Source organism: Notamacropus eugenii, chromosome 2 (genome assembly GCF_028372415.1).
Source record: "Notamacropus eugenii isolate mMacEug1 chromosome 2, mMacEug1.pri_v2, whole genome shotgun sequence".
Taxonomy (NCBI): Eukaryota; Metazoa; Chordata; class Mammalia; order Diprotodontia; family Macropodidae; genus Notamacropus; species Notamacropus eugenii.
In genome coordinates this window covers 187,979,614-187,992,858 of record NC_092873.1, presented here as the reverse complement: position 1 = coordinate 187,992,858, position 13,245 = coordinate 187,979,614, and the positions used below count along the sequence as shown (strand labels likewise).

At 35.2% G+C, this 13,245-nt stretch overlaps 1 protein-coding gene across 4 annotated transcripts in view; it reads right to left on the bottom strand.

Annotated features, from left to right (window-relative positions):
• Window positions 1–13,245, bottom strand: part of AFG1L (AFG1 like ATPase) — a 183,076-nt gene that overhangs the window by 160,402 nt on the left and 9,429 nt on the right. For all 4 annotated transcript variants that reach the window (XM_072642991.1, XM_072642989.1, XM_072642993.1 and 1 more), the window contains exon 2: window positions 6,323–6,546. In XM_072642991.1, coding sequence (XP_072499092.1) covers window positions 6,323–6,546 — 224 coding nt within the window. The remainder of the gene's footprint in view (window positions 1–6,322; window positions 6,547–13,245) is intronic.

Genomic DNA, 13,245 nt, shown 5'->3' with positions numbered 1-13,245 from the left:
ATCTTCCCCAGGGTCCAATACTGTGCCCTACACACCTACTAAATGCCATATGCATTTACTAAGTGTTTGCATAATTAATTAATTTACTCTGGCTAGGAAACAGAACTTTTTTGGTTCAAATGGCTAGCTTCTTCAGCTCCTGACAGATTAAAATCAATATATATCCTGCTTATATAAACTAAGTACTTCATCAGGGAAAATGACATTGGGCAGTTGACAATGTAAGAATCTGGAAACTTTCTATATTTCATAAAAAGACTTCATTTACTGCAATCACAATAGGAGGGTTCAATGTCTTCATTTCTGTGAGTTGAGACAGCTTAATATTTACAAAACTACTCATCACACTACAATTCACTAAAAACACTTGCATACACAAATCAGTTCCTCCACAATGAGTAATAAACCCCAAATAAGCATATTTACCTTTCTGACAAAGTAGTTTTCAGAATGTTTTTATATCAAATTTTTTGAGACACTTTTGAACTCCATTTGTCAAAACATACCATGAGCCACTTACTTCAAATATATCCATACATTTACATAGTAGGCAGGTAAGTAAATGGTTTTCCAGATTAGCCGCTGAAACTTTTTAAAATTGAACGACAACAAAACAAACATGCCATCTTTCTGCCCACATCTGATTTAATGGTTCCCCTTGTTTTCTTTTGTTCCCTGTAGTCTCATTTTTGTTATGTTTCTTTTTTAAAACAAAACCCACAAGCCAGCTTGGTCAAGAGTAACATCATACAAGTTATAAAGTAAAACAGTACATGCTTAGCTTCCTCTGGATTACTGTCCTCCACCTGTTCCCAGGTAACTGTCAATGTGACAATCAGATGACAAAGGTAGTGTTACTAAAATAAAAAAGAGTGTCGTTTTCAAATTGTTTAAAATGCGACAACACTATTTTTTCCAATTTCGATTCCCCCTCCCCAGATCTGTTATTATCTCTCAATCGAAAAAGAATCCGAGACAATGATTCCAGCTGGAATGCTGAGTATAATTACTTCTTTAAAAAGAACTGGCATTATATCATTCTCAACATAGACTACTTCTTGATAAAAGTAGATCACTTCAGGTTTCTAAGAACATCTTTAAAAACTAAAAAGCTGAACTACATGTTAGCTCCCATAAATTGCTGTTAAATGAAAATCCTTTTTAATACATTTAGCTAATTTGCAAAAGGCCTCTCTGTAACCTAAAGTACACTAATTTGTTCAGTTTGCTGGCATAATTAAGTCTAATTTAAGTCTCTGAATAACCAGTACGCAGAGTGAAGGGAAAAAAAAGGTATCTTAGACCAAAACAACTCCAGCATACTGGAATAATAAACAACTGATAACTTCTAATTAGGACAAAATTTAAAGATTTAAATAACTTCTCAGTAACACTGAGAGGCAGATGTCACAGGACAATTACCCAAGGAAAATCCTTCTCGCCTAGTCCCTCCTGATGGTCATTTTAATTCTGACCCAGTACATATTGTAGAGGAATCCAGTAGCAATCATCTGGCTTAAGCCTAGATCAACACCTAGCTCCAGAGAACCCACAGATGGTCAGATTCGTTATAAACCTAAAAGAATTGAGGAATTTTATTAAGAAGGGAATACCCTAAGACCATCCCAAAATAGTGTTGAACTCCTGGAATTAAACCTGCAATTAGAGGCATCTTTTTCTAGATTAAGGAAAGCTAGACTATGGCCCTCACCAATGGAGACTCACACCCAGAACTATACTGACCTGTGGAGAATAGCCCTATATTTGTTAGGAAATGTCTTCCTGATGTGTCTTAGTCTGTTAAGCCTCAAGCTTAACATTTAGCCCAAGCACTGCATTCTCCTTCTCAGAAGCATAAATAATCCAAAACTATTAAATGCACAATTTTGTTTCAAACTATAATGCATTTTTTTCATTAGCATGTATTAAAAAAAAGTTCAGAACATGGATGAAACCAATTGGGCACATGACCTTGATGCTAAAGGGATAAAGTTCAAGAATGACATCCTAAAGCCAAAAAGAGAATTCAAATGAGAAAGTATAGGAGTAGTAGTCTAGGGAGAACTATAGGAATGGACAGTGAACTCATCTACTGACCCACACTTTAAAATGACATATAATTGGTGATAAATACAAGTGTATGGCATAGTCATATAAGAACTGTTAAGAGAGTTAAAGCAAAGAACAGAATGAAGTTGTTGAAAGTGGCTATGACAATATAAAGGGCATTTTAGACAATACCAGGGGAAAAAAGGATAAAGGAAGAGAAAGGATGGCTACCTGAGATAAATGAAACAATAACTATTCTTCACTAGCAGGCCATGCAAAAAATAGGTGGAAGCCCACATGTGACCTGCGGGCCATAGTTTGCTGACCTTTTAGAGACCTAGTTTTATAAAGGGCTTGTAGCTTCTAACTGAAATGAACAGACATCAGGAGTGTCTGATTTATGTCTGACTGATGTCCATTCCAATGACAAGACTATAGAAATAAATATTGTTTTCCCAGAGGGGAAATTATTTCTGTAGACCGGGGGGGGGTCACTCTCTCTCTCCCCCCAATTCCAGGTACCCTCAGTTCCTTTCTTTTTCGCCAGTCTAGTGTTTATTTTCTAATCTCCCTGTAAGAATTTCTAATAAAAAGGATAACCTTGGAGTTATGAGTTATTTAAAAAGAAGGCAATGTGATAACAGTACAAAAAGTGTTAGATTCAGAGTCCAAGGACCTGGGTTCAAACCCTACTTGTGCCACTTATTCCCTGTGTAATGTTGGGCAAAATGCTTAACCTGTCTGGTCCTCAGCTACTGTAACATGAGAAACCTGGACTGGATAAGCTCTAGAGTTCCTTCCAACCCCAAATCTATGATCTCATCATCTTAGAAAGACTATAGAAGATAGGAGAGGAATTCCAGGACTGGACAAAAGCAAATTCTGTCCCAATTGTCAAAAAAGGGGCATTGATGGATAGATTTGAGAAGATCCAAGAACTTTTCTTTTTAATCATCTCTAAATAAAATGTAGAATTGCTTTCAATTATTTAAAAACATTATTCTGAGAAGGTATGCAAAGGCTTCACCAGACTTACAGAGGGAACCACAACACAAAAAATAGTTAAGAACCTTTGGTCTTAGGGGCAGCTCGGTGGTGCAGTGAACAGAGCATAGGCCCTGGTGTCAGGAGGACCTGAGATCAAATCCAGCCTCATACATTTGATACGTACTAGCTGTGTGACCTTGGGCAAGTCACTTGACCCCAGTGCCTCACCTCTCTGGGTTTAAACCCTACTTCTGCCACCTATACCCTGTGTGACCTTGGGCAAGATGCTTAACCTTTCTGGTCTTCAAGTTACTGTAGTATGAGAAGAACCCCTTGTCTAGAAGAATAAAAAAAGCCAAAATGAATAGGATAAAATTTAATATGTTTAAATGTAAAGTCTTACACTTGGGCACAAAAAAATCAATTCACAAGTATAGGATAATAAAGAGTTCACTTGAAAAAAATTAGGGAATTTTAATGAATTCATTAACAGTATGTTATGGAAGCCAAAGCTAATGTGATCTTAAGACTACACAAAGAAAGGCATAACATCCAGGAGTAGGGAAATAGTAATCCTGCTGTGTTCCACTCTGGTCAGACCTTATGGAAAGTACTATGTTCATTTCTGGTGCCACAGTTTAGGAAGGTCATTGATAAGCAGTAGAGTGTCCAAAGTATAACCAGAATAATGATAGACCTCGAGATCATGTCATACAAGGAATAGTTGAAGGAGAGTTTGATTATCTAGAAGAAAAGACTGAGGAAGGCCTTGATATTTTTTAAAAGGTATCATATAGAAAAGGAACAGACTTAGTCTGCTTACATGCAGAGAACAGAACTCGGGACATTGAGTAGAAGTTGCAGAGGCTGATTTAGGTTTGATGTAAGAAAGAATTTCCTAACGATTAGGGCTATCTAAAAGAAGATCAGATTGCCTCTAGAGTTAAGGGTTCTGTCTCACCAGGATCTTCAAGAAATAGCTAGATGATCACTTGCTGATTAAATGACAGAGAGGATTTCTACAATGCTTGGCACATAGTAGGCACTTAAGGAATGCTAATCAACTGAGTGTTCAGCTACAGGCTGGACTACATGGTTTCTGAGATTCTTTACTACTTTGAGATTCTATAATGTGGCATTGTGATAATCTCTCTCAGACTGCTTCTTCATTTGCAAAATAAGGGGGTTTTACTATAGCTGAGGTCCCATTCAATTCTAATAATCTAGAACCCAAGATTTTAATTTTTATGTAGATTTGTAGTCTAGTAAAGGGTCAGCTAGAGGTAATCTGGTTGTCAATACGGCTTTTAAAGGTCTGTTTTCCCAAGGTAAGTCAAAGGTTTGGTTTTCAAGTTAGAATATAGGTTATAAAACAGATAATTCATTCGCTTAGAAAGTATTTATTAAACAGCTGCCAAAGTGAAATGAACAGAACTAGGATAACATTGCACACAGTAACAGCAATATTTTAAGGATGATCAACTGTGAAAGACTTAGCTATTCTGATCAAGATAGTGATCCCAGACAATTCCAAAATATCCCTGATGAAAAATGCTATCTACCTTCGGAAAGATTATTGATAAAGTCTAAATGCAGATTAAAACATACTTTTTTAAACTTTATTTTTATTGCTTTATTTTGTGTTTTCTTTTGCAACAAGGTTGATACTGAAATATGTTTTGCATGACTTACATATATAATTGATATCAAATTTGTTTGCCTTCTCAGAGAGCAGAGAGGTGTGTAACTGGGGAGGGATGTGAGGGAAGAAGAGAATTTGGAACCCAACATAAGCAATTTTTGTTAAAAAGCTTTTTGATATAATTGGGAAATATTTAACAAAATAAATAAAAATATATTTTGGGAGAAAAAAACACAAACATCTACTGTGCTAGATGCTGTGATAGACAATAGGGATACAAAAAAAAAGATGCAATAGTCTTGTCTTCAAGGGGCTTACATTCTGTTGACTGAAAGAACATATCCACATGAGAAACTACAAAATATGTTGAGAATAATGGGGGAGTAGGGGAAAGAATAGCTCACTGGTACTTGGGTTTCTGTTGAAATAGGAGTTAAATAGAAAATCATTGTCTTTCTCCGCTCCAAATTCCTACCAAATCTTATTTTGGGGGAGTGCATTAATCTCTTCAGAACACCAAGGTTCCTTTAGCCAATTGTCTTTTCTCATTCATGAAATGAGATTCTATGACTTCAAAAAGTTAATGCAACTCTGAAAAAGTTACTATAAGCTGAGGTCTAAAAGGAAACACAAATGAAACCATATGAGTCTAGATGATCTTCTTAGATCTCAGGAAAATAAAAGGTTCTCATAAAAAAAAGATTAAGGTAAAGAAAATTCAAGTTAGGGAATTTCAAAAAAGGGAGGAAATATCTTTAATCATATTAAGATATATGTGCAGATATATGAGGGTTCTGAATGTGTTCAGTGAAGTATGTTAATTCCTTCTTCAGTCCATTCCCAGTGCAGTTTCCTTGTAAAACACTTTGTATTCTAAGATGTTCTATGACATATAAATGAAAGAGATTAAGCACTTACTAATTGCCTACTAAGTACTTAGCGATTTACAGATATTGTATTATTTGATCCTTACAGTAATCCTGAGAGGTAAGTGCTATTATCCCCATTTTGTTGTTGTTTAGTTATTTCAGTCATCTTTGTGACTCCATTTAGGGTTTTCTTGGCAAAGATACTGGATTAGATTGACATTTCCTTCTTGGACTCATTTTACAGATGAATAAACTGAGGTAAACAGAGTTAAAAGTGACTTGCCCAGGGTCACACCACTAGTAAATGTCTGTGGTCAGATTTGAACTTATGTATTCCTGAGTCTAGACCCAGGGCTCTGATCCACTACAGAACCAGCTGCCTCACAACTCTCTTAAGGCTTTAAGTTGTACCAGCAGGAGTGCCTACCAGAGGACTCCAGACACCAACAAAAAGGCATAGAATATGGCCCTAATATATAATAAAAATAATAAATATTATTATAATATATAATATATAATAATAATAATAAAGAAGCAATACTATCTTAAATTTAATACCTTTTTTCAAAAACCTTAAAATTCAAAGTTGTTTATGGAGGCAAAAGGCTGTTCAAAGAAACATAGGCAAACAAATAAAGTGATTCTTGAGTTCCATAAATATGAAAACCTCCATTGCTCTTTCAGTCCTAAATTTGAAGATGACCTCATAAAAGGCTGTGATGTCCAGTATATCTAGAGACTAATCATCTCTGACTCACCCCCTTCCAAATCTCACCTTTGAAAAAAGGCTTTTGGATTCAATGTCGTATCCTTTAAGGCTCTCGTGTAAGTTCTGCAGACTCTGTACAACTCTTCTCTGGTGTTCATCCTCCTTTATCTCATCAGCCTTGATCAGGAAATCATAATGTTCCAATGGTCCATTGCAAAGAGACAAAGCTTTTGAAAAAACCTCTGTTTGGGTATTTGGAGTCACACTTTCTGCAGTCTGAACCGTATAAGCTGTAAAACAAAATTTTAGACAAATTTTAACATTTTCCTTAAGAAGCATGTTTTGTAAATGCTCCACATGTCCATCAATGGATATATGTTTTTTAAAAAAGAATTTAAATGTCCATACATCGAAGGAATAGGATCAGGACTTTCCAAAGGCCCTTTCTTAAGGGGATTTCCTGTATCATACTCCCTTTCGCCCCTTACTCCTCTGGACTGAAGATAAAGGATAGCTATAAATCACCTTCCAGTCTAAAAAAAGCTTCAAGTCTGCATATGCACATTATTTTAGGCTATGACGGTTCTAACTGCAGAACCCCCTGTTTGCCCAATTAAAATTATCTGCAGTATGTTTCCTAAGTGTTTCATTAGGATCACATGTGAAACCAATAGAAAATACTCAAGAAAATGAAAATAAATCAGGTATAACAATAGAATAATAAGAGTCATCTTTTGACTCTTCTGTTACCACAAAACTTGTAAATTCAAACTTAATAAATTCCCTCATAATTGTTGCTAATGAGAATAATACTATTTCAATAATGTACTATATATGTATATGTGTATACATATATATATATATATATATATATATATATATATATATATATATATATATATATATATATATATATACCTATATATGTAGGTATACACACACATTTTAGGCTTGGTCTTACAAGTTAAATTCATAAATAAAATATCAAAGTTTTGCCTTTCAAAACAAGAAGTGATTTTTGAATGCTGGTAAAATAGATAGGGAAATGATCAAAGTTTAAGCTTATTTTAAGGATGACAGAAATGAATGTAAAATATGGCATGCTAGAAAGGATGCACAACTTTAATACTACGTCTATAACCTTAAGCAAGTCTCTCAAACTCTGCACCTGAGGCTCTTCATTTACAACATGGAAATTAAAATACTTGTACTAGCTACCTCATAGTATTGTGGTGAGGAAAATGATCAGCGAGTATATTTTGGGTTCATGGTGCTTGACGCATATTTGCTCAGGATTTCTCTAATATTTTTGTTCAGTGCATGAAATCCAAACTTTATTTTGCAGAGAAAGAAACCAAGTCCCGCTGAGGATAACATAAAGCACCACAAAAGCAGCAGAAATAAAAACAGAATCAAACTAGATTCTCAAGGCTAGCTGAGAGATTGGCCAGCTTGGGCCTTGATAGCAGCTGTATAAATTGGAACACAAAAGACTTCTCAAAAGCTGCACTAAATTAAATCTGTTACTAGATCAGTGTACACAAATTATGTGATACTGTTGTCATATTATTTTGATTTGTATTAATTTATCTTATTGTGTTCTAAAAGGACAGTGGGAAAATGCCATTCAGAAGTCCCACCCACTCTGGTGCAAACATTGACACACATCTCTGGAGGCCCAGAAAAGTCTACACTGTTCTTTATTAATCTCAGAGAAGACATCTCAAGCATCTCTCTTGCCCAAAAGCTTATTACATATGGGTCATAACATAGTATCCTATCATCTAGTGAAGATATGAATAATCTCTTTCATTTATATGTCATAGAACATCTTAGAATACAAAGTGTTTTACAAGGAAACATTTGTCTATAGAGTTATCTTTCTTTGTATCTAGACAGTATTTGTCTAGAAATGTTCAAAGCAACAAGTCTGACTCCAGTTTCTTCAAAGTTTTATGCTCATATTTCAACAAGTTTAAAAACTTGTAAAGAAGTTAAATTGCAGGAAGATAAAGGCCAAGAAGTTCATTTTTAGCAACTGAAGGTTGTTTTCAAAGAATTAGTCAGAGTTGGCAAATTCAAAGTTGACACTTTCTAGGGCTACATTTCCGAAAAGATCTAACCAGACAATGCCAAGTCAGGATATAAAGTTCTGTAATCCTCACAACCCAGCACCTAGAACCCATAACTCCTCTCCTCCTAAATTGACTAAAATTGATCCTGCTTAGCCCTATCCACTGTTTCTGCAAAGAAACACCACTACCACCACTAACTCTTCCACCATAAAAGCAGCAAAGGAACGTGTCTCTATATAAATCTATTAATGGGTACATTTCATATAACTAGTTTGTAAGAAATGTTAGGTAACCAGATTTTATGCAGTTTTTTGAAAGCAAAATAAATAACTATATTTGGGACAAAATAAAGACATAGGATCTTAGAGTTTTGACTTAAAATAAAAATAAGACATTTATCAAATCTGCAGAAGTGCACAAAATTGGAAAGGACTGGTAATATTTTGGATGACAACCAAGATTCAAAAATATCTGAACAGAAGATGTTTCTGTAAAATGGATAGAAAGTAGCAAGATGAATTTTAACATATGCTATTCAGCATTGGAGAGATAACATAGAGTAGTGAAAAGATAGAGAGCCAGTCTTGGAGTCAGGAAGACCTAGATTCAAGTCCTGTCGCTGACATATCCTGACAGTGACTATGAACCAGTCACTTCACAGTGCCCCAGGTAACTCTAAGACTCCAAACCACACAACAGGTGCTGGTACAGACTGTCAAAGAGAGTTTCCTTAGGAGGAGCTCATTGTTGGTTAGTCATTCCAGTCATGTCCAAATCTTCGTGATCTACTCAGGGTTTTCTTGGCAAAGATATTGTAGTGGTTTGCCATTTCCTTTTCTAGCTCATTTTACAGATGAGGAAACTGAGGCAAAAAAGGGTGAAGTGACTTGCCCAGGGTCACATAGCCACTAAGTGTCTGAGGCCAGATTTGAATTCAGGTCTTCCTGTCTCCAGGACTGGCACTCTTCTCTGCTGAGCCACCTAGCTGCCTCTTAGTGGGAGACCTCAAAGGTTTGGACACTGAGATCCAGGGAATTTAAGTGACTTATCCGAAGTCACAAAGATAATAAACACCAGAGACAGAATTTGGGTCAGTTCTTTCCACTATAAGACACTGGCTGGTATCCTTATAATGTCAAGAGAGAAAGACACACCTCCAGCCCAGCCCATTGGATGCATCCCCGTGGGATGAAGACCAAGATGACCTAAGACAGAAAGTCATAGATAGGCTATAATCTTCTTTGTGGGAGGGAACATCTGCATCAACATGATCACAGATTCATTTGAGGACAGTCCTACATTAAGGCTCCAAAAATCAATTAACTATATGAGTACAGAATGGCAATTCATGCAAAAAAGTCCTGGGATTTTTAATAGAATATAGCTAAACAGAAGCCAACAGTGTGAGTCATATGTATTACAAATAGATTTTCAGCTTTCTGCTAGTGCCTAGGCATAGGTATCAGTGCCCATTAATTACTAGGAACCAGTAACCTAGACAGCCCTGAAGTATTTTAGAACTGGGAACTCATCTAGTCCAGGGATTCTTAATCTTGTTTATATCACGGAATTTTTTTTTGGAGTCTAGTAAAGCCAACAGAACCCCATCTCAGAATGGTTTTTTAAATGAATAAGATAAAATACATAGGATTACAAAGGAAACCAATTATATTGAAAGTTATCAGAATATTTTAAAGAAAACAAATTCACAGATCCTATGTTAAGAGCCCCTGATTTTTTAGCCCAATCCTTTATTTCATAAATGAGGAAACTGACACCTAAAATAAAGTAACTTGCCCAATAAACATTTAGTTGTTATCAGGAACAGGACTGAAAGTTTGGTCTCCTGATTCCCAGGTTGGTAGTCTTTTCACTACAATTCTGCCTCTCCTCAGAGTTCTTCTTTTCCATCCCACCAACAATCCACTGTCCCTTCTAGACAACAGGAGTTTTTGCCTGGTAGTTGATATTAAAACTACTGGATCCAGTTTTTAGATGCTCCAAATCCGTCAGTAAGCATTTATTAAGAACCTGTTATGTCTTAGCACTATGTTAAAGGCTTGGGATACAGAGTATCTGGAAATCTACTTGGGAAAGAGTTGTCCCAGAAGAAATAGTACCCCCTGTGGATGAACAGTTTGTCTTGGACCTCAGATATGCTCCTGGATGAATGAGGAACTACTAATATGAGAACTGAACTCCTATTAATGATGAGACCTGAGTTCACTCAGCTTCCACAATTTTATTCTCCATCAGGAATTTGCTATCCCTGACATTTCAATATTATAAGTGTCACTAGCATCATTTTTCTTATGCCTTTCTATCCTTACTGTACATTTATATGTACTTGTTATAGTTTTCAAGATGCTTTCATATATACTGTTTTATTCATTCATTCACTATGTCATTTGAACCTCAGTCTTCTAAGTATTATTCCCACTTTACAGATGAAAAAATTGAAACGAGAGAATTGTTAGGTGAATTGCCTAACAATTCTTGTTTAAATCACTACTTCACCCTCTCTCTCTTAGTCTACCATTCCATATGTTCACTACTCTTTAAACAAAACTGATCAAAATGAACAACTGTGGAATAAAAAGAACTGCAGCTCCTTCACAAAGAGAAAGAAAATTGTTGCCAAAATGAACACACACTTAGTTAAATGAAATCAATACTATATAAGGAATCTAGATTCCCAGTTTAAAATGTTTACCCGTTGCTGTGAGAAAAATGCACAATCAGGAAAAGCACTTTTAATATTTCTAAAGGGCTGAATTAAAATTTCAGCTGTAAACTTCATTACTGTAATTAGATTTTTTAAATGCATATTTATTAAACATCTATTCAAATGATGTGTTCACAATTATTCATGAGTTATTTCTGTTTTACACTGATTGTAAGAAAGTATAAACAGTGGCCACTGACCAGAAATATACTGCTACAATGAGAGAGTCCATGGGGAGGTCACAGGCAGTTTGTTTATACTCTATTATGTCCTAATCATATCTCAAAGATAAATGTTAAAGCTGGGTTGTTGTTTTTTTTTGTTTTTTTTTATAAAACAGAAACAGATCAATGACCTAAAAAGTCAGACTTACCATCGACATTCAAGACCTAGGTTTGGTTCACTGATGAATAAACAAAGTATAGAAAAGAAGAAAATCAAATCATAATTAAACTCTTCAGAAAGACAACATAAACCATCATCAAGGAATACATCACAAGATGATTTACCTTCATTTATGGAAGGCTGATTTTAGGGGCCTTAAAAGGTGCTTTTGATTTAAATAGAAAAATTATGAAAATTGGAACTGAATGCCTGCTGGTTACCATTCTCTCCCTTTAGAAGTTAGTTAATCTTGAGTATTCCATGTGTATAAGGCTGCAAGAGGAAAAAAAAAAACAACCCAGCACCTTAAATTTGAAGACAACATATTGGTAAATACTGCCTTACAATATGAAGGAAGCTATTCAAAGTGATTAAAGATACAATCAGGCATCTTGAGTAATCCCTTAACGTTCAGTTTGTCCTACATTATCCTATATGGGACCTACTTGTTCTCCAAAGACAAAAGAAAACAGTAAATTTAGCTTCTGGTTATAATACTATATTTTGTTAAATGTCAAACTTTTTATATTATTTCTCCATATTCAAAGTAAGCACATTTTTATTTTCTAATTTATCAGGCTAATAGATCAGTTTTTGTTAGATTCCACTGTTTAGCCTTTATGATAGAAATGAGCTACAAAGTAACTCTGTAAGATTACAGACTAAGAATTGGAAGGGACCTCAGAAATCATCTAGTACCGGGGTTCTTAATCTTTTTTGTGCTATGGACTCCTTAGTCAGTCTGGTGAAACCCATGGACCTCTTCTCAGAATAATGTTTTTAAATGCATAAAATAAAATAATTAAGATTGCAAAAGAAATCAGTTACACTGAAATCCAGTTGTAAAAGAAATTTTTAAAAGAAATTCTCAGATTCCAGGTTAAAAATTCCTGAAATAGTTCATCCCCTCATTTTACAGATGAAGAAGTTGAGGCCCAAAAGGTTAAATGCCATGACCAAAGTCATACTGGAATTCAAAATCAAGTCCTCTGCCCCCAAATCCAATACTTTTCACTATAAAAACAGCAAGTAAAAAAGGTAAGGAAATAAGACTAATTTCTCTTTGAAGCTCCTAATAATGACCTAATTGTTTAAGGTCCTGCAGGTAAAAGAAAACAGTATTTAACAACTATTTTTAAAGTATACTGTTATTGTTGTCATTTCAATGCATAGTTTTTCAAAAGATTAAACCTGTTCAAATCTTGAACAAAAGAACATCCATTCTTAGGAACTTTTAAAATATTTAAGTTGGCAGCCAAACCGTACACAGTTAATAACTTGTAATTTGGTCAACTCATTTTTAAGAGAAATGTAAATATCTTAAATGGATTAAGTGAACTATCCTTACCCAATTCAATGACTGAAATTTTAGGGAAAACACCCCAGATGGAGGGCTAGAGTTATCTGTGATAAAATATAAATCCTGAATTTCTTTAGACTTAAAGGAGCTTCAGTTTTACTAAGTAGAGGGCATACTCTTTAAGGGGGAAAATCACAGATCCTGATTGTATGGTGAAGACATGAAGGAGATGCTATAAAGAAATATATTGTTCTAGGAAGAGGCTAGCTGGCTAGTGGTATGAGCAGGTAATGCTCAGGGGGTACAGAGGTCAAGTAACCAAGGAGAAGAGGAAGAAAGGGAAAAGAGGAAGGGAGAGTGAAAAGTAGAATAGTCAGCAAAGCAATGAAAAGAAATAATGAGAACAATTTGGAACTATACCCAAAGGGCTATGCAATTGTGCATACCCTTTGACCCAGAAATACCACTACTAGGTCTGTATCCTAAAGATCAAAGGAAAAGGAAA